We start from the raw sequence: 23493 nt of genomic DNA on the forward strand, positions 1-23493 counted from the left end.
TGCTGCAACGTATACGTAACACCAGTGGTAATAGTTGTCTGGATAAACCACGTGTGCTTACCTGTATATGTACTTGTTTTTACGTCTTGAATAAATTTGAGATGTGTAAAAATTAACGTATTGAAATGAGTCATTGTTGATTTTAAAATAATTTTTTATGGGGGGGGGGGGGCTAAATATTATTCAACTGTTTTACCCTTAGCTAGCTATACGTACAGCTAAGAAACCGATCACGGTACATCGTTTTAACGTTGTCTACGCAGAGACAAAGTTCAAATGACACGAGAAAAGAGGTCAATGAAAAAAGAAAAACATGATACGAGAAAAAAGGGGGTATCACTTAAATATACAAGTGAAGACATCTCTTTTGAATACTTTATAACTACCTGGGGCTTACACAAAGACTTGTGATCACGAAGTAGAAAACAAACAAATCCATTAGGTATAGTAGATTAATGTTTGCTAATATATTATCATTTTCTGTTTTGTTTTGTTTTGTTTTTATCCTTGCATCCCCTCCCCTCTGCATTTTCCTTGTTCTCCCAATGCCCTGATAAACAATGGGGAGGTAAATTAAATGATGCAATGTGACAGTTGTCTGGGTCAGCCAGTAGCTAGGACCAAACATTTTTATCGAGGGAAAGCTGTGACTGTGATAAGGCGTATTGATATATGATACATTTAATAGCTTTCCATAAGACATGCAGGAATAACGTAGAAATCACCGTCAGGTTAAGGGTGTCCGTAAGAGAACTGCTGACGGCAATGTAGCCCTTCCGTGATCTAGCTATATCTACAGTAGTCCCCGTATCACCAACGCTAGGATTAACCGCCCTTCCACTATATAGCTAAAGAACAAGAAACGTCTTTAAAGGCAAAAGTACGGGACAGGCATCTGATCCTTCTTCCGAGAGAATAATTGGTCAACCGCAAAATATTTTTACTATAAAGTGTACTTCAACTGTCTAAATGGACACAAAAAATGTAAATGTAAATAAATACATTTTAGTAACAGATTACCATGGGCCACCGCATTCCACTCTGTATTTAATACTTGTCACCAGCAGATTAGTAATTTTGTACGTGTCATGGTATACAGTACTGGTCAAAATATTGTCCCGTTCCCAATTCCATGTACTTTTATATCCAGATGATAACCTCATGGGTGTTAATTGTTACAAACAGTGTTTTTTGTTCCGTTTACCACATCTAACATGCTTAATGGTTCAGAAAATACCAAATAGCGGTGAATATATATATATATATATATATATATATATATATATATATATATATATATATATATATATATATATATATATATTCCGTTTATTCAATTTCTGATGCACACCCTCATATCCGGTGTTTCTCTGTGATTTCCTACAGCATGAATTTGTCTAGCAAATATAATGATAATAAGCTTCTTATTTTGGCGCCTTACATACTACCTCAAGGCGTCTTACAATTGGTAATGTTACTTAAATATTTAAAATTAATACAATACTCTCATCGGAACCATTTAAAATTAACACTACTAAAAACTCAATTTTATTAAAATATATATAAAAATGAAGAGCAATAGGCAGATTTTAAAAATGTAGGTCTTTAGAAGGGATTTAAAATTGTCAAAGTATTCTGCTGTTCTAATAGAATTTGGTTAAAGCCTGGGTCACACTGCGCTTGCAACCTTTTGGCAACTTCTTTGCAAGGAGGTTGCCAAAGGTTTTAAAGTGGTCGCATAAGGTTGCTAACAGGTCGCCTGCGATCGTTGACACATGAAACTACAATTAAGATAATTAATTGTATTTATGTAGCAAATGGTTTGTTTTAGTGGTGGTATTTACTTTTTGGTAATACATCAACGTTTTGTTTATAGGAAATTAGTCTTAGTTTTGGTCTTGTGTCTGCACATTTTGACCTAAAGTAGTCGACCAAGGCAAGGTGATAACAGATGTCCAGGGTTAAGGAATGTCTTAGCTGCTGTGTATCTAGGCACACCCATTTATATTTTATGAAAGATGTTTATAGTTCTTAATTAATCCTGGTTACACTCATTAGCATACTTTATTATTTTTATATTATGGCACTTATATAGTTTGGGGGATGTTTGTTTATCTCCCCAGTTTTGTAACTTTGTATCTTATTAGTTTTCGTCATTAATAAATGACAATTTTCAGTCATATGGATTTTATCTTATTTAATTTGGAGCAAAAACAGAGCTTCGTTGTGCTTGTGAACATTTGGCTACATAAAGGCCATTTTTTGTGCACCGACAACCAGTGCGACTAAAGATGAAAATTATCGGTATCCTAAAGGTTGCCTATCGGTCTCTTCTTGGTTGTCAGTAGGTTGCTATAACGAGTAGCATACCATTTGCAACTGCACGGTCGATTGACAGTATTTAGTCGACTAGTCGCTTACAAGTTTTTTACCAGTCGCAAGTAGTCGGCAGCAGGTCGCTAGAAGGTTGCAGTTGTAACTGCATGGTCGATTGACGGTCTTTAGTCTCTTGGTCGCTAACAGGTTTTTTACCGATCGCAGGCGTTCAAAAATATGTCGCAGGAAGGTTGCAAGCAACTGCAATAAAATAGGCGTAGGATGGTGGTCTATTTGGGCAAAGACTTTTTCATAATTTGTTATGTAAGCCTTCTAAACATCAAGGTCATAAATTGAAATATTTTAGAAAAATAAAACATAAATTGCATTTGTTGGCAATATTTTATACCAATTGCCAAGGCTTTCATATACCAGGTATTTCACACGAAACAAAAAAAATGTGATGCTAAAAGCAATGTTCGATTTTTTGACGCTACATTTATTTATTTTATCATTTTGCGAAAATCATAGGTAAAAAAACTCAATTTCATTTCATTCACAGCATAATTATTTGTGTTGATTTTTTCACTTCAGAGTTGAAACTGGATCTAAGAGATATTTTACTTCTCTGTGCAAGTTTGCTGGTCGCTGCACCCTCAATATGCCAAGGAGCGTGTTCCATCAATCCTAACTGCTCTGACTGTGCCAATAATACCGAGGAAGGTCAGACAAAATGGGGATTCTACTGCAACCCTTACAGTGGGTCTTATATAGATTCTTCTCACTTTATGGCTACCAACGATACGGTTGATGTATTTCGTGTTATTTTTTCTTCATCTCGTTTAACATTTACCATCAACAATGGATCTTTCGAAAACATCCCTAGTATTTTACGTATGGATTTGAGAGCAATTACGAAATGACGCTTTCCATAAGTCCATTGGCTTTCTCTCACGGTGCGCAGAACAACATGCGATCTTTGTTCTTGCGAGACTCAGACCTTACCACCATACCTTCAGCCCTAAGGTACCTAACTGCTCTGCAGGAACTTGACCTTAGCTACAACAAAATAACTGGTGATCCGGCAAACTATCTTAGTCACCTGACTTCGCTCCGGTTGCTAATGCTTGACAACAACCGTCTATTGAGTAGTATTCCAACATCATTGGAGCCCCTACCCAATCTCCGGAAATTGTCCCTTGCAAGCTGCGCCCTCAACCAGAGTTCTGTAGCGTCATTTGACAAGCTGCCCACTTCATTAGAGTGGCTAAACGTTCAGGATAATAGACTGTATGCTGTGCCTCCGGGAATTGGATTGCTTCGAAATCTGACCTATCTTACTATGAGATCCTGTAGTCTGAACTCTTTGTCGGCCAACGTCTCCATCAATCTAAACAAGTTGGAGTTCCTAGATCTAAGTGAAAATCCAAGTATTGTTCCCACTCTCGAGGTTCTTGTCCATTTGAAGTCCTTGAAGATTCTTAGACTTTCCAATATGGGTTGTTCTTTAACACACATACCTGATGCAATATCAGGGATGTCAAAATTGATAGAACTTAACTTACGCAATAATGGAATACAAGAGATAAATCAAAACCAATTTGCTAAAATGGTTCAGTTAAGGAGACTCAATCTGGCCTATAATAAATTATTTTCTATTGACCTGCAATCGTTCCAAAATTGTGTCCAACTGGAGGAATTAGACGTAAGTGATAATCTTATACACGAAGTGAGCCAGATCATTTTTCTTCCTCAATCCATAAGGAAGCTTCAATTGTATGAAACTAAATCCGACACTTTTGACAAGTGTACCGTTGCAAACTTTCTGGCACATTTTCAGAACTCCTACATGTACATTTCAGGCGGTCGTTTAACTTGTGATTGTCGCTTGGCCGTCGTTTCCAAAGCTGTAATTAATTCTCGGCTGCGCTCGGAGGAGGTTCTGACGCCTGGACGCATGCACAGTTGTATCTCTAAATTGTTGATTTCGTCAGTTTGCACTCATATCTGTCGTGTGTTTATGGACCTCATCTTCTTCGTCTTGTTGCTGCACAAAATCGACAAACACATTTTTCACAGCAACCGCGACCGTCATTTTCTTTTTCCCTGCGCATGCGTCCCATGTATCAGAATTTCCCCAAGTGCAACCGAGATTTAATTACAGCTTTGGAAGTAACTCGCTCGCTCTGCTAGTTAATTACGCCCGGGGTAATCAGGGCATAGACTGTGATCACTAGATACCGCCAATGGATTTTTAGGTTTTTAGAATTTAGATTTTCATGTAAACGCAGCCTTAAAGCTCTTTTATGGCTGATCGAGTGATGAATTTGGTTTATTTATTGGGGCATGTCGACTTTATTCGATCGCGAGTCGCATAAGAAACTAGTTGAAGTGGTGGTTTAAACACGTTAAAGGGAATCCAGGCTTCACCGACGCTCGCTTCAGAGCAGTGAGACTATCTAAACTTGAATACAAAGCGGTTGTAGTTGGAAATGATACATAAAAATAGCACTTTCACAACACCAAACACTCCAAATAAACAAGACCCATTTCAATTCAACATCTAACACGCGCCCACTACGTAGAAATAAAGTACTCAAAATTGCATTTATATCCCGCGATTGTAACATACCTTGCGTGTCACGTGACTAAGATAGAAACATATGGATGAACGGGCGGGAAGAAAACTAACGTTGCGAAAAAAAAAACTTTTAAGCACTTAAGTGGGGGAAAAAGAAGAAGGGAACAAGACACAAAACTCGAACGATTAAAAATAATTATAAAAGATAGGACAATGGCACGTCAACAGAAGTAAATAAGACGTTAAACGTTTGGAAACCTTGCACTGAGACAACATGGAATGATGAAATGACAACACCGGTTTGTTCTGGTTAGGTAGCCCTGAAAGTATAAGTAGTAAAAGTTGCGCTCGCAGTGAATGAATTGTGAGCGCGCAAGACGTTTTCGGAGACAGCAGAGGAGATCCAGGATTATTTGAAGGGGGTCAGGTTTTTAGGAATGAAAGGCTGCGAATACAAAAGCAGCGAATGTGTTCTGGCAGCACTGTGTATGAAAAAAAGGCGGATTGAGTAAGGGGACACCCCCTATGCCTCAATACCTTATCACCATGCACCTTCTACGCAGACTGGTAGGAATACTAGTGAACGCTTGACCTGCCTGCTGTAAACTGATTTTCAACGTTTCTTACTCTTTTGAAAAGAACCACGTGTTTAGCTAAAGAATTTCCCTACCTTTACAGGACAAAATACTCTTTGCAAAAGAATCTTCAGAAATAAAAAGGTAGACGCTTGAATAGAAAAGCTAAAAAAAAACATCTAGTGAAAAGCACATTTTGTGCGACATTACTTCCTTGTTCAACTCATTGCCAAGACTGGAGGCCATAACCTATCAGGTAAGTCTATATAAAATTTTATCAGCTAAATTGTCAAAAATTTACAGATGTTCGAATGCAAAACACATCAGGTTGAACACAAAAACAAGAAGCGTACATCTGTTCAGGTTATCAAGGGGCTTTAACTGAGGGAAGAAAAACAGTTGTGTAAAAGACACTGTGTTAATATTTGACTAATCTGGAGCACCCACTTTCCCAACCAAATATACACATAAAGACAACGGGCGAAATGAGGCAAAACACAATTTGTCAATAATTATAGTGTTCTGCACGTTACGGTTAAACTCATCTCATCTACTGTGTTATCTTGTCTATTTCTTATCCTCGTTCCCTCCCCTTCCGACTCTCCCCCCAGTGGCCCCCTTCAGCAAAATCCTTGACCCACCTGTGCCCTGGTATATATGTACTGTGAGTTTTACTGGATAATCCTTTATGCTGCAACGTGAATGTTGTTTGTAAGAGCCACCTCTACTTACTTTATTTACCTCTTGGTAACATATTAACATTTGAAAATTAAAAAATAAAGCTTCTGATAGCACTCAGTGTAAATTTTAGGAGAATGTTTTTTGTTTGTTTGATTGTTTTGGTATAAAATTTATTCATCTATTTTACACTTATATAACGTCGTGGAGGTTTTGACAGCACCCAGTGTTCATTATAAGATTTTTCTTATTTGTAAAATAATATATTCAACTATTTTTCACTTATATAACACCGAGGAGCGGCTAACAATACATAAGGTGTGCAATACAGCCAGCATCAAGGTGAAATAATACTTAACATATCACGTAAACAGCTGTGTTAGCCCTGAAATGAAAATAAAAACACTCTCCCTCCATATACGTGTTAACAATGGTTCTACTGTTAAATTCAGCTGTAAAAAATCAGAGGGATGTATACAAAAGGTAGCTGGCAAAAAAACAAAAAATTGAGACATACGTCTATATTAAAGGTGAAGGGATTACCCATATTGCATCTGAAGGAAAACAGTCGTTTAAAAACACAGTTGATTATTTGACCTTTCTGGAGCATCCAGTCTCCCTCCAAATTTTACATCGAGTCAACAGGCGCAATGGGTTATCATTAGAACCTAGTTTGCGGGGTTGGTGTACAATTCAAAAGAGAAATCAAACCTTAAAGCACAAAAAACGAGCAACCGAATGTATATCATGATTAGGGGGGTAAGGGAAAATTATGATGTGTAGGTGACCACCCTGAAACCTAGGTAGCAATTGTTTTATACCAAAAGAAACAATAAAAACCAAGAACTTTTTCATGTATCAAACACATCATGCAGAGGAAGTATATTCAGTGAGTAAAGTAAATGATTTTGCTCTAATTAAGACAAATTTTAGCTATACTAGTTAGACAGGTTTTACTTTGATATTTTTGGATTAAAAATAAAGGAATATAATTTTCTGAAGTTTTGGTACATAACAAGGGACAAATACCATGGAAAACATGCAAAAAATGCTAAAACCAGTAATTTCCGGATATCGCAAATTTTAGAGGGTAAATACTGGGGTACAGGGGATTGGGAGGTTAAATTTTTTTGCCGTTTAGACCATTACATAATTTCGGGGGGGGGGGGGGAGGGGTAAGGCAAAAAGTTGGTATTATCACACACACACACACACACACACCCATCATAAGTAGTAGTAGTATGTTTTACATATAGCGGTTACAACCCGTGATCAGAAAAGAACTTTTAAATGGTGAAATCTAATCGGGTAAATGAGTGTTCAATATATAAAGAAGCACGAAAACGGAGGCCACGGAGCATGAGGGTTTAACTATTGTGCATGCCAAGACTCCTAGCTTGCTAAAAGTCGAACATATTAACCAGTTTAAGTTCTATAAAAAGTTACCACTTAAACATCCTCAAGAAATCTGAATAAACAAGATCTAGATCTTATGGAGGTGCTGTTTGGAAAAAAAAACTTCCTACACTTCATCTTACTCGATTGTGCCATGTGCATATTTTAAATTATATAACGCGATCCTTAAAAATGTACTACTTGGCCTCATGATGGGGTTGGTGGGGGGGGGGGGGGTAATACAAGCTTTTGTTCTACAACCCAATAGTGTATATGGGTCTAAATTTTTTATATATTTTTGTGCCTTGGCGTTCAATCACAAATAGGTCTTGTTTTTAAAATTATTGAGTATATGGAATTGATATTTTGTGCATAAGTGCCTCCTAAAACAGTTTCAAAACTGTCAGTTCTGTTTAATACAAACGGCTTGCATTTGTTCCCCTTTTTCACTCGCTGCATAATAATTTGTGTTGGTATTTCAATTTTTTCACTTCAGCGTAACAAAATGGTTCCAGGAGGCCTATTTCTTGTCTGTGCAAGTTTGCTGGTCGCTGTACCCTCAATATGCCAAGGGGCATGTTCCATCAATCCTTACTGCTCAGACTGTGCTAATTATACTGAAGAAGGACAGACTAAATGGAGATTCTACTGCAACCCTTACAGTGAGTATTTTATAGATCCTTCGCACTTTACGGCTACCAACGATACGGTCGATTTATTTCAAGTCAGTTCTTTTTCATCGAGTTCTACACTTACCATCAACAGTGGCGCTTTCCAAAACATCCCTAATATCGTACGTGTAAACATAAGGAACCCGATAGGCACCAGTCCTTCTATAGATTCACTGGCTTTCTATTACGGTGTACAGAACAGCCTGCGAACTTTGTTTTTTCGGAGCTCATACATTGCCGCCGTCCCCTCAGCCTTGACATATCTAACGGCTTTACAGGAGCTGGACCTGGGATACAACAGTATAACTGGTGACCCATCAAACTACCTTAGTTACCTGACATCACTCCGGGCGCTGTGGCTTGACAACAACTATCTACTGAGTAGTATCCCAACGTCCTTTCAACGCCTGACTAATTTAAGGAAATTGTCTCTCGGAAGCTGTAACCTCAACCAAAGTTCAGTGACGTCATTCGGCAACCTGCCCACGTCTTTAGAGTGGCTAAACGTTTATAATAATCGACTGTATGAAATACCTCTTGGTATTGGCTTGCTTCAAAATCTGACCTATCTAAACATGAAATACTGTTATCTGAACTCTCTCTCGGACAACGTCTTCCTCAGTCTAAAGAAGCTGGAGATCCTAGATCTAAGTCGAAATCCTAGTATCGTTTCCACTTTGAATGTTCTTGTCAATCAGAAGTCGTTAAAGATTCTCAGGCTCTCCCAAATCAGTTCGTCTTTAACAGACATACCTGATGCAATATCAGGAATGGAACAGCTGGTAGAACTTGACCTAAGCTATAATGGAATACAAGAATTAAATCATGGTCAATTTGCCAAACTGATACAGTTAAGAAAACTCAGGCTGAACCACAATGAAATAGGTTCTTTCGATCCGCTGTCATTCCAAAATTGTGTCCAACTGGAGGAACTAGACGTAAGTTATAATCTTATACACGAAGTGAGCCAGATCCTTTTTGTCCCTCAGTCCCTAAGGAATCTTAACTTGAACGGAAATAAATTTGAAACGTTTGACAAGTGCACTATTTCAAACTTACTGGCATATCTTCAGAAGTCCTACATTTCACGCGACCTTTTCAATTGCGATTGTGGCTTGGCCTGGGTTCGAAAGCTGTCAGCGTTTTTCGGCTCCAGGGTAAGTTTTAGTGGATCGTGCTACGTCCCAACGGAGCTATATGGCGAGTCATTGTCTTCATATCCCCTAGATGGTTGCACGCCTGAAGACGAAAGTTTTGAAAGCTGCAACGTTGTCATGACGCCTGAGGCTTCGTTCGTCAATTCAGTCCAACTATCCGGTCTTCAAAAGGACCTCAGTAGCGTTCAAACTATCACAACCGTGTCGGTATCTGTCGCCGTTGTCGCCCTCCTGGCATTTGTCGCTACTATTGCTATGCTGCTGGCATGCTTCTTCAAGCGAAGAAAACGAGTGCCCTCAAATGGGAGGAGCCAGAGCCACGTCAATCAAGGTCTCCAACTATCGGAAGCTGCCAAGGGTGAAAGGTCACCTGAAGGTCAAAGTTCTGGAGATAGTCTGTATCAGAACACGGATGGGACGGCCAGCAGAGGCCCTAGTGCCGACTATGAACCTTTGAGGAAGACAGGCGGGGCTGGAAACAACACGGAGGCCATTACGACTCCCCTGTAATTTATAAGTAATGTGTAAAGTTATCCAACTTGTTACTATTGGATCTTCGTTTTTATAAATATTTGCCTCGTGATTTGTTACCTACTTCGCTTTTATGTTTTATTTGTTTTATTAGATTTTGGTTTGATCAGGTCAGGTAATAATGTGCAGATATGGATTTATTAGGTGCGTAAACACAAATATCTATATTGTCAGATCATGGATGTGCCAGTGCTCACTAGTGTTTTAGTGTATAACCTGACACATGCCCACTGTATGGGCACTAATGCCGTGGAGCATAAACTCTTAATAAAGTACAAATATTATTCCAATAGATAGACATAGCTTTCCTAATAATATCCCTGTTTATATTTACTGGAGAGAATTTGATTTGCGACGACAGCATCAAAATCTTAAACTGGTTCGTTTTCCTGCTGAAATCTGTCACAGTGTGATTAAAAGTCTAACCACCTATAGGTATTACTCAAGGAATGACCTTCACCTCCGTACTTTGAAATAATGTTTAACAGCCACACGTTTAAAAGTACCTGTAAGTGAACTCAGATATGTCCATGTTCTTCTAGGTATTGTCACTGTGAAATGCACCTTTTATAAATACAAAATCTACATTTATAAACAAGAATATACTTGCCATCGCTTCAGCAGAGGTGAATTAAGAAACGCAGAATAGAGCCGACAGTTTAAAAATCTGTTGGCGCCCTTCACTGTCTTATTTTGAAATTGCATTGGTCGTTTAGGTATTCAACACAAACCTTGGTAAGAGTATTTTGTTCTCTGTACACGAACAAATTTTGGTTGTTAATGTAAACGAGGATTGCTGTGATCGTCAGGTACTTACATGATGCTTTTAGGCTTAGGCCCAACATGTTGTATATGCAGTGGAAAGACCAGTTGTGATTACATGTACCTCTACGTAATTGCAGTCTTTTTTTTATTTATTCATATATATATATATATATATATGTATGTTAATTTTAATATGTAGTCCCAAAGTCAAATTGTTTGAGTTCATGTGTACCTTTGATACATCAGTTGAAGGTGTATAAAGGAAAGGAAAGGTGTATAAAATATATATTAATATCAAAATAGCCACAAAAATAAATAATATTCCGAATAAGTTACAAAGGCCCCTTCTTCTAATTCCTATTTTCCGCAAAAAAAAACTTAATAACGGAGTGAAATGTTAATATTTATATTTTGTGTTCCTTATTGCATCTGTTAATGTATCTCGAACTACCCGTTTTGTAAATATTGGTAAAGATATTAAACTTAAAATATTTGTCGGAAACCGTAATACCAAAAAAGCTTTACAGAATTATTTGAGGCACACGCGACATTATTTTGGATGTAGTAGACTACTTGAACTTTACTTTATCTGTAGATATACACTCTTCTTCTATTGGACCTTGCTGGATTCAATTTATAGTGGATTCCGTGTTTACAGTACACACTAATATGGGTTTCAAACCCCCCCCCCCCCTAAATTTTATTGTATTCCAAATATAAACCAATATTTCCCGTTACTGTAGCACACCTATACGAGGGTTGATTGATAAATAGTGAGCCTCATATAGAAGGGGTACACATTTTACAAGTATTTTTCTTTATTTTTCAACATAGTCTCCTTGAGTATCTATACACTTTTGCCAGCAAGTTTTGAGAGCCTCTATGCCACTTTTATAGAAGCCCTTCTCTTGGCCGTTCAGAAACCCCTCTACTTCACGTATGATGTCATCATCTGACACAAAGTGAGTACCTGAAATAGCCTTTTTCAATTTGGGAAATAGATAATAGTCAGAGGGAGCAAGATCAGGCGAATAAGGTGGATGTTCTATCAGTTCAAAGCCACACTCATTGATGGCAGCCATGGCAATGACAGACTTGTGAGCAGGGGCATTGTCCTGGAGGAACAGAACACCTTTCCTGAGCTTTCCACTACCTCGTCGACATAAACTAACCAAATGACACCAAACTTCGGCTACACATCTTTAAATAGTCAGGGAACAGAAGGGCTGAAAAGGGATATCCCTGCTTAACCCCTTCCACACGAGGCTCACTACTTATCAATCAACCCTCGTAGATATGCTTTATTATTATAACAATACCTCCTGCATAAAACTGCTTATGTTCTAATTCGTTACACTCAAACGAACATAAAATATTTATAGTATAAACACAGACACAGTGTTAGGTATGGAAGCGCTCATTTCGTTCCGTGTGCTTTATTTCCGTTTGAATTGCCATAAATTCAGTCGTTGTTGAACATTTAAAAACCATAATTATATCCTTGCTATTATTAGTATTATTTTAACGAACCAAACTTTGAACAAAGTGATTAAAACAAATATATGTAAAACAAGTCTTTTAAAAGTGTAATAAAATAATAATGATAATGATCAGTTCTTGAGTTTTTTTTTTTCTTTTTTTTTTTAAACTCCATCTTGCTTTGCCGTACCAGGATCCGAGCTGAAAAATTAAAACGTTCTGTTATGAAATAAGTATAACACTGAAAAGCTTGAACTAAGACTAAAACTAATTTCTCTATTCTTTCTAATCTTTACTTATTATATCTCGTATTTATTTATTAAATATATTTATTCAAACAAACAAGCTTAACACACTTTTTTTTTTAATTTATAAAGTAAAACTCCTTCAAATTGGGTGGGTGGGAGGGAATTATATATATTCTCTGCCATCTTCACGGAATGCGAAAGAGCCTTCGAATGACCTAACTCTAAAATCTACTTTTCCTCATCACCTTCTATTTGATAACACTACTCAAGTGACCAGTCACATGATATTAACACTACTCAGACCTTACTGAACAGTTCGCACATCAACGTCACGTGTCTGCGTACCCACAACAAATATATTTATGTTCTAATTCGTTACACTCAAACGAACATAAAATATTTATAGTATAAACACAGACACAGTGTTAGGTATGGAAGCGCTCATTTCGATGATAAAGAAAGAAGAGTGTATCCTTGTATTCTATGCAAACAGAATGATATGTCAAAATAAAATGTGAATATTTATTTATTTATTTATTTAATTTTTTTATTCTCTCTTTCTTAATCGCTTCGTCATACTTTCATTCTCTTTCTCTCTCTATTCTACACAGATCAAAAACCCTTAATAATTTTATTACTCTCTCGTATTCTGTTATATTTATCATAACTGAAATCGTCTTCTCCGATAAAAGTTCCTTTTCACAAAAATTTTCTTTCACTCGTAAACTCTTCACTCTCTCTTTCTTTATCGCTTCGTCTTAATTTCATTCTTTCATTCATTTTCTACTAAAATTTTCTCTTCTTCCGAGTTTAAAATGCTGTGACATATATTTCAACATTTCAGTTATTTTCCTTAAAATCTCTTACGCATTCTTCAAATTAGATCGACTTTAACTTAATGTATGAGGACTAAAACTCCATGCATTAAGCAACAGATATATATATATATATATATATATATATATATATATATATATATGTAACATATATAAACAAATATAAAATATAATTCACTTATTTGGATTTTTTTTTTTATATCTGTTTGTCGATTTAATTATATGCACCAGGCCTTCCTCAACTGCAATGCATATTGAATGCAAACGATTTTTTTTTAAATTAGATCGACTTAACTTGTTGTACTAGGACTTCCTCAACTCAGCATAACAAGCAACAGAATGTAATTATGCAAAGCATATGAATTTTGATAAGCAAAGAAAAAATTTTTAAAAATAAATTTTTTATTATTATTATTATTGTTTTTCTGTTTGTCGATTTAATTGTATATACCAGGCCTTCTTCAACTGCAATGCATAATGAATGCGAACAACTTATTTGATAATTTTTTTTTCTTTCGCTCTTTCTTTAAATTAGATCGACTTAACTTGTTGTACTAGGACTTCCTCAACTCAGCACAACAAGCAACAGAATGTAATTATGTAAAGCCTATGAATTTTGATAAGTAAGAAAAATTCTAAAAATAATTTCTATTATAATTATTGTTATTATTATTAATTCTGTTTATCGATTTAATTTTATGCACCAGGCCTTCTTCAACTGCAATGCATAATGATCACAATTAATCTATCACCTGAACGATCTCTCTCTCTCGTTTTCTCTCTGTCTCTCTCTCTCTCTTTCTCTCTCTCTATTCACTTTCTCTTTCTCTCTCTCTATTCACTTTCTCTCTCTGTCTCTGAAATTAGTTCGACTTAATTTACGAATGACTTACTCTACTCCTCACTTCAATCAACGTACCGTTAAATATATATTTTTTAATGATTTTTTTTTTTTTTTTTTTTTTTTTTTTTTTATTGCTATTGAAGTATTTTGAATTCTCCTTTCTGGTATTGACAGAGCAAGAGATGGGGCATTCCAAATAATACCGAGCCATTCTAAACTATTAACAGGTGAAAATTTTGATTTTTCTTAATTGATTAAAAAACCCGCTTGAATAAGAGAATTTCTAACTAACGAGTAATCTCGCTGGCACTCATGTACATTTTTTGAAAGGACTATCCCGTCATCTAGATATAAAACTATCTTAATGCTTTTTTCTCTCCAATACTTGACTAACGGCCTCAAACATTTAGTGAAAATATAAGGAGCAGAGGAAAGACCGAAAGGCAGAACGGTATAACAGTAGAAATGATGATCCCAGGAAAATCCCAAGAAAGATTGAAATCTATGTGAAATATCGATATGATGGTAACCTGATTTAAGATCAAATTTAATCATTAAGCAATCTTTTTCAAAATAATCTATACCCGCTTTCCAGTCTTCGAACTTAACTTTATCTTTCTTAATATGATTGTTCAATTGACTTAAATCCAAAATTAATCTCTTCTTTTCTCTGTTTTCAGCAACGCTTAGAGGACTAACAATAAAAGGTCTAAAAGGCACTTGAACAATACAACCTGTATTCAACAATTCTTTAATTGTATTTTTGACAAAATGTGCGTTTTTTATAGCTGATCTGTTATTTTGCATAAACATGGATGGAGGATTGGATATAAACGGAATATCGTAACCGTTCTCTGTGATTCTGAGAATGTCCGAATAAGTGTTCATGTCTTTCCGAAATTGCATATGGGCACGAAGACTTACTTTAATGCCGCCTGTCTTTGAGAAATTACGATCAAGTTTTTTAAAATGTTCTATATGTTGGCGCAAATGTAAATCTGTCAAGCATTCAAAAGTTTCTGGATCTTTCAGAAAATACTTATCTTTTACATTTTCAATTGCGTTGGTTCTCTGGTTCTGGTTTAACTTGGGCGTTGGGGCAGCTTGATCTCCAGTGTCCCGCTGCAAACAGAGGAAGCAGATGTCGGACGGCATCGGTTTGCGGATCCTACGAAAAGGCTGTGACGAAAAAGTGGGAAATCTGGGCCCTAGACTAGGATTCAACTGGCCTGCTGAGCTGACTGTGGCTGAAGGAAAAGGCCCTGGGTACGGCGAGGAAGCCATTGCTCTGTTAGTAGAAAAAAGGCGCACCTGCGGCTGCGGTGGGAGTGGCATATGGAGAAAAACGGTAGTTGTTTTTATGGGATTGACGAAGAGCCCTGTTTTCCGCTGCTCTGATCTTTCTTTCATCTCCGGAATCGTCAGCAAAGTCGGAAATTTCATACTCTTTCACGGTTTTCCAACCTACAGGAGAGGAGTCTGCGATTCGAATATGTTTGTTACGTTGACGGATTTTCTCCTTCATCCCCGTAATTATCTGGATGGATTTTGAGTCCTTATTTTCGTGGGCTCTTAATTCTAAAGTTTCTAGACCATCCAGAATATCTAAGTTGAAATTGAATGCTGCTTTATTTCCTTCTCCTTTCAAGATAGTGTCGCGAGAATTCTTTATCTTTTTCTCGAAGGACTTAATTGAACTGGATTGCTGTTCAGAAAAAGATTCAAACTGGTTTTGAACGATAGTTTTCAGTAATCGAATGCTTCGCCCACATTAAGCGTACCTTCTTGTCTTTCTGGGTCCTCGGGGCGTGGACCCGAATCAGTTTGATCGTTCTCTGCCATCTTCACGGAATGCGAAAGAGCCTTCGAATGACCTAACTCTAAAATCTACTTTTCCTCATCACCTTCTATTTGATAACACTACTCAAGTGACCAGTCACATGATATTAACACTACTCAGACCTTACTGAACAGTTCGCACATAAACGTCACGTGTCTGCGTACCCACAACAAATATATTTATCTTAGATTTTTAAATCAAGATAAACAGAGCTACCCGGAGATCGGCAGCAAGTGCAGCGTGCAACTGGAGCCTGCTATTTAATATAAACGTCACCTTTGTCAGCTCTTGATAAACCATTTCCGTTTGTCACTGTTCTTCGGAAATTGTCTCTGACAGCTCATTGGCACTTTCATGAAGTATACAAGTTTATTTGAATAATTCTAATTTGGCGATAGAGCTCGTTTACACACAGTCGTAATTTGATAACAGAAACTTCGTAAAGCACACCCCAGGATGTGTAGAAAGATCTCTGAACCAAAAGTTCAATAAAAAAAAATCAAATTTAACCATTCAAATGTTTGCAATACAGTTTGTTTTCGTACATTCCTAGTGCATACATTTTTTGATGGTTTTAATTAAAATATACGCTCCACTGCTGTGTTCAAAGGAAATTAACATCTTGGACCCTTGATACATGTACGTGCATTGTGATAGGGGAGACCGCGGGGCTAATTGGACCCCAGGGTAACTTGGCCCCCCACCTAGTCTCTTTAATAAAGTAACTTTGCGATGCTACATTATTTAATTGGGATTCACTGCCGACGCTTTTTAGCACTATTGTATATAGTCACTTTACAAAATGATGTGATCATTTCTTTTACTCCATAGTCACCTTGTCATAAATTAATGGAGGACCAACTTTCCACGGAGTCCAACTAGCCCGGTCTCCCTTACACAAGTTGTTTGTGTATTAATATTCAATGTAAAATGTAATATGGGCCGGTGGCCTAAAATTACTATTGCCAAATGGAAAATTATTATTGTAATATACTGTTTACAGCGATTAGAAGTATCGACATACGTCTAGCGATGGGTAAGTAAATTTAACATCTGGTGGCACTGTAGTTAATTAAAAAAATTAAAAATTAATAACAAGGCGGAACGACAAAGGGTCGCCCCTGGTCTGATCATCATTCACTTTCCACGCAGACTAGTACGAATGCTAGTGCACGCTTGACCTGACTTCTGTTTATTGATTTAGCAGCCTTTCTTACGATTTTAAAAAGGACCCCATCTTTACTAAAGAAATTCCCTACCTTTACAGGACAAAAGTTTCTTTGTGACAGAATGTATACAAAAGGGAGTCGCCTGAACTGAATAGAAAAACTAATAATCCCTGCTGAGTTGCGCATGTTGCGCGACATTACTGCCTGATCCATGTCTTTGCCAAAGCAGGAGACCAAAACTTATCTGGTAAGTCTACATAGAATTTAATCAGCTAATTAACAATTCAGAGGGGATCCTATGCTTTAAAAGATATCTGGTTAAATACAGTATCTAGAGGGGAACGTCTGTTGAGGTTATACTCAATGCTGGGCGTATAGGATTTAACCCATGTTGTCGGGGAAGGGAAAAAACGGTTGTTAAAAAAACACATTTGATTATTTGACTAAGACCGCATTCACAACGATTTGAGCCAGGCTTTACAAATCCTGAGACTAAATATGGCGGACGTGCATGAAAGGAAACGTGTAGAATATCATCGGAAATGGATATGTGAGGGATACTTTTGAAAACATAAATGATCTTATACATGCACGATCTTTGCACTGTAAAAGGAACACCATCATTGTGCACCAGTTTCAAAACATTTTGACTTCACACACAGACGGCACAGGTGCTTCCTTCAGTCCAGAAGATACTGTACAAAATACTATTTATGGCTAGCTCATGTACTGGTTATTCAATTTGTAATTCTTTGTGGAAAATTCCTTTTCAAAGTTGAATGAAGAACATAGATTATGACAAGATTTGCTGCATCACATTATACGTTTCGTGAGGGGTAACACTCTTTTTGCTAGGGGAGTATATTTTCTATTTGTATCCGTGTTTACGCCCCCCCCCTTCCCTATTTAACACAATTCTGAATCCGCCGATGCCTGGATATATGCAGTGGGTGGTACGGGATAAGTCTTTTTGCTGCATCGTGACTGTTGTTTGCATGAGCCACCTGTGCTTATTCATTTGCAAACAAATGAAAAACACAGGACCTGGTATCATTCACTGTACATTTTAGGAGAGTATTTTGTGCCCTTTTATAACAAGGAGCGGATTACGATCCGCTCTGTTTTGCAATGCAGCCAGAGTCAAGGTGAAATTTTCCATATCATAAAACGTAAACAGCTATGTCAAGTCTGGAATGTAAATAAAAAACACGCTCGCTCCCTTTACACTTTAACCATGGTTCTACCGTTTAGTTGAGTTGCATGGGAAGGAAGACAGTCGTTTAATAAAATGAATTTATATGAATAACCTGGAGCACCCATTCTCCCTTCCAAAATTGCATAAGACAATGTGAGAAATGAGACAATACACATCAATTTGGTCCATCCTGGTGTTTTATTCATTAAAGTTAAAATTTAGCTACAGTGACGTGTATTTTTTCTATTTCCTATCCTTTTTCTCTCCCCTTCCCCCTTCCGTCATAGCAAAAACACCAGCTGACATCTTGATTTATGTATCCACATTACGGATTTAACTGATATGTTGCAACGTAACACCAGTTGTAACAGTCGTCTGGATGAGCCACGTGTGCTTTGTATGTGCTTTGTAAAGTTTCAAATGAATTTGACTTCTGAAATTGAAAAATAAACAAGGTTTGAAATCATTCAGTGTTAATTTTCAGAAAGTTTTTTTTTTTTTGGGGGGGGGGGTAAAATATTATTTAAATATTATTTACTGTTTTGCTCTAATATTAATGTAAGAAGCTATCGTTACGGCACAGCATTTTAAGTCTGTCTACGCAGAACTCGTTTAAACAGAATGCAAAATCACCGTTGATATGTTAAGTATAAAATTAAAAACATCACCTTCTTTTTCCAATGCCCTGATAAATAGTGGGACAGTAACATAAATGCTACAACGTGACAGCCGTCTGGGTCAGCCACTGAGACAAGGCGTATAGGCAGAAGTAAAGGCTCCAGATATATGATACATACAATAGCTTCCCATAAGACAGGCAGCAACAACGTAGAAATCACCGGCAGATTTAGAATAGTCATCGACAATGTAGCCCTTCCATGATCAATCTATGGTAGCTCCCGTATCACCAACGCCCTGATTAAGCGCCCTGCCAAATATTGCTTAAATAACAAAAAAAAATCTACCAGGGCATTTGATCCTTCTTTCCAGAGACATTCAAGGTCAACTGTAAAATACTCCCACGGTCTACTTCAACATTTTAAAAGGCCATTTTACTACCAGATTACGTTAGGCCACAGCATTACACTGTGTTAAATACTTGACATCAGCCCAAGTAATACATATACACTGATGCTCATAAGTTAAGCAACACCCCGATTTTTTCAAAAGTTTCTTCTATCATGATAACTATTTCATTTGTTAGTGGGATTATGCATATTTGTTTCATATTTTATAAATAACTTATTCAAGTTGAATGTTTCGGTTAAAGAAATACACCACATAGCTTATTGTAATAAATCAAAATAACTTTATTAATCAAACGGTAATAAAATATGCCAAACCATGGGTTAAAATAGTATGCTCACACAGCAAAATGTACGTGCTGAATAAAACAGCTTATTATGAAAAAATAAAGTTCGATCATCTAAGAATTAGTTTTAATAAAAGAAGACTGTAGATAATAAATGATTAATCGTCTATTATGCAATAAATATCGGGTGTGCCTTCCCTGGTTTTGAACAACAGCTTCACATTGTCTCCTGCAACTTGCCACCAAATTCTGCCAATCTTGCTTTCAGAGCCCGTTCCATTCTTCATTTACTGCCTGTAGGATACCGCGCTGTTGCAGCGCGTCTCGTACGGACCATGCTTTCTGGATGGGCACATTGTCCGGCACCAAAAGGATTTTTCTTTCTGGATTTGCTTGAATGTGTGATTGTATGCACCCCAATGGCATTTCGTCTCTGTATTGTTGACCAGGGCACCTCCCTTGAATGACGTATGGTGGCAAATTTTCATTGTTTGGCTGACATGAACTGGTCCTGGTCGCAAAATCGAACCAGATATCTTCATCTCTTGCGTCGATTAATATTAATCTACCAGAAAGAGGCTTGTCCAATACATGACGAGTTTGGCGCCATTTTGATACCAGCTTGGACACTTGACTTGGTGTTACTTTTTGTTACCTTGCAACCTGTCTCTTTGGCACCCCAGCACGATGGCTTCCCATTATTTGCCATCTGATTACCTCGTTGAGTCCTCTTCTAACCATTGGTTGGTCCAAAATAACAAATTGTGCCCATGAAACTAGCCAAACTGGAAGCTCGAGCCTCATGGCATGGCCAAACTGTGTTTTTCGCAAGTGGCACCCCATTGCACATTCTATCGTGTCCATCAGTAAATAGTACTCTAATGTCAATGTCCAGTAAGTCAAAGTAAAAACAAGAGAAATATCTAGCTATTGTACAAATTTTGCCTCAATAAAAAATTGGTTGCTGATAAATTCGAGAAATAAGAAAGTGTTGCTTAACTTATCAGCAACAGTGTATGTATTACGGTATACAACATTCGTCAAAAATATTGTCCCATTCCCAATTCCATGCACTTTTTTCCCAAATGATCACATCACGAGTGTGAATTGTTGTAAACAGTGATCTTTATTCCATTTATTATATATAACGTGATTAATGCTTCAGAAAATACAAAATAGTGGAGAAAATATCCATATGTTATACAATTTTTTTCAATTGTAGAGCATGCATCCCCTCAAACTCGGCATTTCACTGTGATTTCCAACAACATGCATATGAACACATCTTTCCCTCACTGCATTATTATTTGTGTTGATATTCTTCTCACTTCAGCATAAGAAAATGGATCTAAGAGATATTTTTCTTCTCTGTGCAAGTTTGCTGGTCGCTGCACCCTCAATATGCCAAGGAGCATGTTCTATTAATCCTTACTGCTCAGACTGTGTCAATTATACCGAGGAAGGACAGACAAAATGGAGATTCTACTGTCACCTTTACAATGAGTCCTATATAGACTCTTCCCATTTTATGGCTACTATTGATACGGTTGATTTCTTTCAAATTAATTATTGGAGATCATTAAATATTACAATCAACAATGGAGCTTTCGGAAACATCCCTAACATTTTACGTATAAATATTGAAAAATCATCTGGAATCTGGCTTTCCATAAGTCCAATGGCTTTCTCTCACGGTGTGCAGAACAACATGCGATCTTTGATCTTGTGGAACGCCCGCCTTACCACCGTACCTTCGGCCCTAAGATATCTAACTGCTCTACAGGAACTTGACCTTGGAAACAACAGAATAACTGGTGATCCAGCAAACTATCTTAGTCACCTGACATCGCTCCGGTCGCTGTGCCTTGACAAAAACTCACTGTTGAGTAGCATCCCAGCATCCTTACAGAACTTGGCTAATCTCCGGAAATTGTCCCTCGCAAGCTGCTCCCTCAACCAGACTTCTGTAGCTTCATTCGACCAGCTGCCCAGATCGTTAGGGTGGCTAAGCGTTAATGGTAATCCATTGTATGCTGTACCTCCTGGAATTGGATTGCTTGAAAATCTTACCTATCTTGATATAAGTGGCTGTAATCTGAATTCTTTGCCAGCCAATGTCTTCGTCAATCAAAACAAGTTGGAGGTTCTAGATCTGAGTGGAAATCCAAAAATTGTTCCCACTCTCGATGTTCTTGTCCATCGGAAGTCCTTGAAGATTCTTAAACTTAACTCTATGAGTTTAACAGACATACCTGTTGTAATATCAGGAATGGCAAATTTGGTAGAACTTGATTTAAGCTTAAATGGAATACTAGAAATAAATCAAAACCATTTTGCTAAAATGACACAGTTAAAGAAACTCAAACTGTACCGCAATAAAATAGCCTCTCTTGACCTGCAAGCGTTCCAAAATTGTGACCAACTGGAGGAACTGGAGCTTAATTATAATCTTATACACCAATTGACCCTAATTAATTTTGTTCCTCAAAACCTTAGGTATCTGAACCTGAGAGAAAATAGATTTGAAACGTTGGACAAGTGTACAGTTTCACATTTACTGTCACAAGTTCATATCTCCTTCAGATCTGACATTTTCAGCCCGTATTTCATTTGCGATTGTCGTATGGCCTGGGTTCGAAAACTAAGAGAGGTTTTCGGTTCCAAGATGACTTTAGTTGGTTCCTGTAACCGCCCGAGGGATTTATCCTATCAGACACTGTATTCATATACTCTGAGTGATTGCACTCGCGAAGACGAAAGTTTTGAAAACTGCAACAATATCTCAACAACTCCACTCAATACAAAATTGGAACAACCGTCAGAGGCTTTGAATAGCTCGTTCGTCAATTCAGCGCAACTATCCAGTCTCCAAAAGGACATCAGCAACCTTCAAACTATCACAACAGTGTCGGTATTCGTTGCCGTTGTTGCCATTGTGGCAAGCGTCTCTGGTGGCATCCTGTTGCAGATATACTACTTTAGGGAACGAAACCGAGTGCCCTCATATGGGTGGAGCCAAGGTCACGTCAATCAAGGTCTCCAGCTATCGGAAGAGGCCCAAAATGAAAGATCACTTGAACGCCAAAGTTCTGGAGATATTCAGTATCAGAACACAGATGATACGGCCAGCACTGGCCCTGGTTCCGACTGTGTAAATGCACCTCCAAGGTATACAGGCTGGGTTTAAAATAGGGGGGGTTGTCACTACGACTCCTCCACAGGTATCATAAGTAACGTGTAGAAAAATCCTGTTTTTTGGCTCTGCGACTATCTAACATCACCCTTTTATAAAATACTTACAGAGGGAAAATTGAATTGCGGCTGCACACGCCGGCAACAAAGATGTATATATACCTGACTTTTTTATGATAACAATTGTTACAAAGGGTTTCGAACTCTAACCGCTTATAGGTACATGTGTTACTCCAAACATTTGTCCCACTTTAATAGCCGGAGAAGTTGTTTATTAGTCATAGTTAAGCAAAGTCAAGGACACCAATTAGTACCCCAGCATTGTCATTGTGGCCGCAAAATTAAAAGAACGTATGTTTTATTCCATATTTATTATAAAAGTGCACATTGGGAGATATATAGTATTTCAGTTAACTTATGTGAGGGGATTCGGGGAGGAGCGGACGTTTTACCCTCTGTCGTTGCCTTTCTTAGTATATATCGTGTTGAACATTCAGAAATTTGTTACATGTAGACATAAAATTTGGTATATGTAGACATAAAAAAGTTTTCCGTTTCTCTTTATATAAGTGTGTTTTCAAAATATGTCAAATTACTTTGTGTTCGTGTACTTTTTATATGTCACTTGCCGGTAAATTGCATTCAATGTATAAATTGTAAATCATTATAAGCATAGAAATAAAAATTACATGAAATAGATGATCAAGTC

The 23493-nt window shown here is 37.3% G+C and overlaps 4 protein-coding genes across 4 annotated transcripts; 3 read left to right on the plus strand and 1 right to left on the minus strand.

The window, feature by feature from the left end:
- Positions 1-2871: 2871 nt before the first annotated feature.
- Positions 2872-4514, plus strand: LOC106181092 (uncharacterized). The gene has a single exon (XM_087013300.1). It carries the CDS (start codon positions 3236-3238, stop codon positions 4472-4474), a length of 1239 nt encoding a protein of 412 aa, XP_086869426.1. The 5' UTR covers positions 2872-3235; the 3' UTR covers positions 4475-4514.
- Positions 4515-5591: 1077 nt separating this feature from the next.
- On the plus strand, positions 5592-12279 carry LOC106167135 (uncharacterized). The gene is made up of 2 exons (XM_087013299.1): positions 5592-5728; positions 8042-12279. Exon 2 carries the CDS (start codon positions 8051-8053, stop codon positions 9881-9883), a length of 1833 nt encoding a protein of 610 aa, XP_086869425.1. The 5' UTR covers positions 5592-5728; positions 8042-8050; the 3' UTR covers positions 9884-12279.
- Positions 12280-12337: 58 nt separating this feature from the next.
- LOC147761604 (uncharacterized) lies at positions 12338-15368 on the minus strand. Its single transcript, XM_087013301.1, has one exon. It carries the CDS (start codon positions 15358-15360, stop codon positions 14323-14325), a length of 1038 nt encoding a protein of 345 aa, XP_086869427.1. The 5' UTR covers positions 15361-15368; the 3' UTR covers positions 12338-14322.
- Positions 15369-17186: 1818 nt separating this feature from the next.
- Positions 17187-23484, plus strand: LOC106181097 (uncharacterized). The gene is made up of 2 exons (XM_013565374.2): positions 17187-17332; positions 20926-23484. Exons 1-2 carry the CDS (start codon positions 17297-17299, stop codon positions 22777-22779), a joined length of 1890 nt encoding a protein of 629 aa, XP_013420828.2. The 5' UTR covers positions 17187-17296; the 3' UTR covers positions 22780-23484.
- Positions 23485-23493: the final 9 nt, after the last annotated feature.

This window comes from Lingula anatina, chromosome 5 (genome assembly GCF_051362555.1).
Source record: "Lingula anatina isolate TDL-2025a chromosome 5, LinAna3.0, whole genome shotgun sequence".
Classification (NCBI taxonomy): Eukaryota; Metazoa; Brachiopoda; class Lingulata; order Lingulida; family Lingulidae; genus Lingula; species Lingula anatina.

What these genes read in the sequence shown, in the direction of transcription:
- LOC106181097 (XM_013565374.2), top strand. Translation starts at nt 17,297, where the DNA reads ATGTCTTTGCCAAAGCAGGAGACCAAAACTTATCTG. An exon ending in AGGAGACCAAAACTTATCTG is followed by an intron (nt 17,333 to 20,925) that starts GTAAGTCTACAT and finishes TTCTCACTTCAG; the next exon opens with CATAAGAAAATGGATCTAAG.
- LOC106181092 (XM_087013300.1), top strand. Translation starts at nt 3,236, where the DNA reads ATGACGCTTTCCATAAGTCCATTGGCTTTCTCTCACGGTGCGCAGAAC.
- LOC147761604 (XM_087013301.1), bottom strand. Translation starts at nt 15,360, where the DNA reads ATGGCTTCCTCGCCGTACCCAGGGCCTTTTCCTTCAGCCACAGTCAGC.
- LOC106167135 (XM_087013299.1), top strand. Translation starts at nt 8,051, where the DNA reads ATGGTTCCAGGAGGCCTATTTCTTGTCTGTGCAAGTTTGCTGGTCGCT.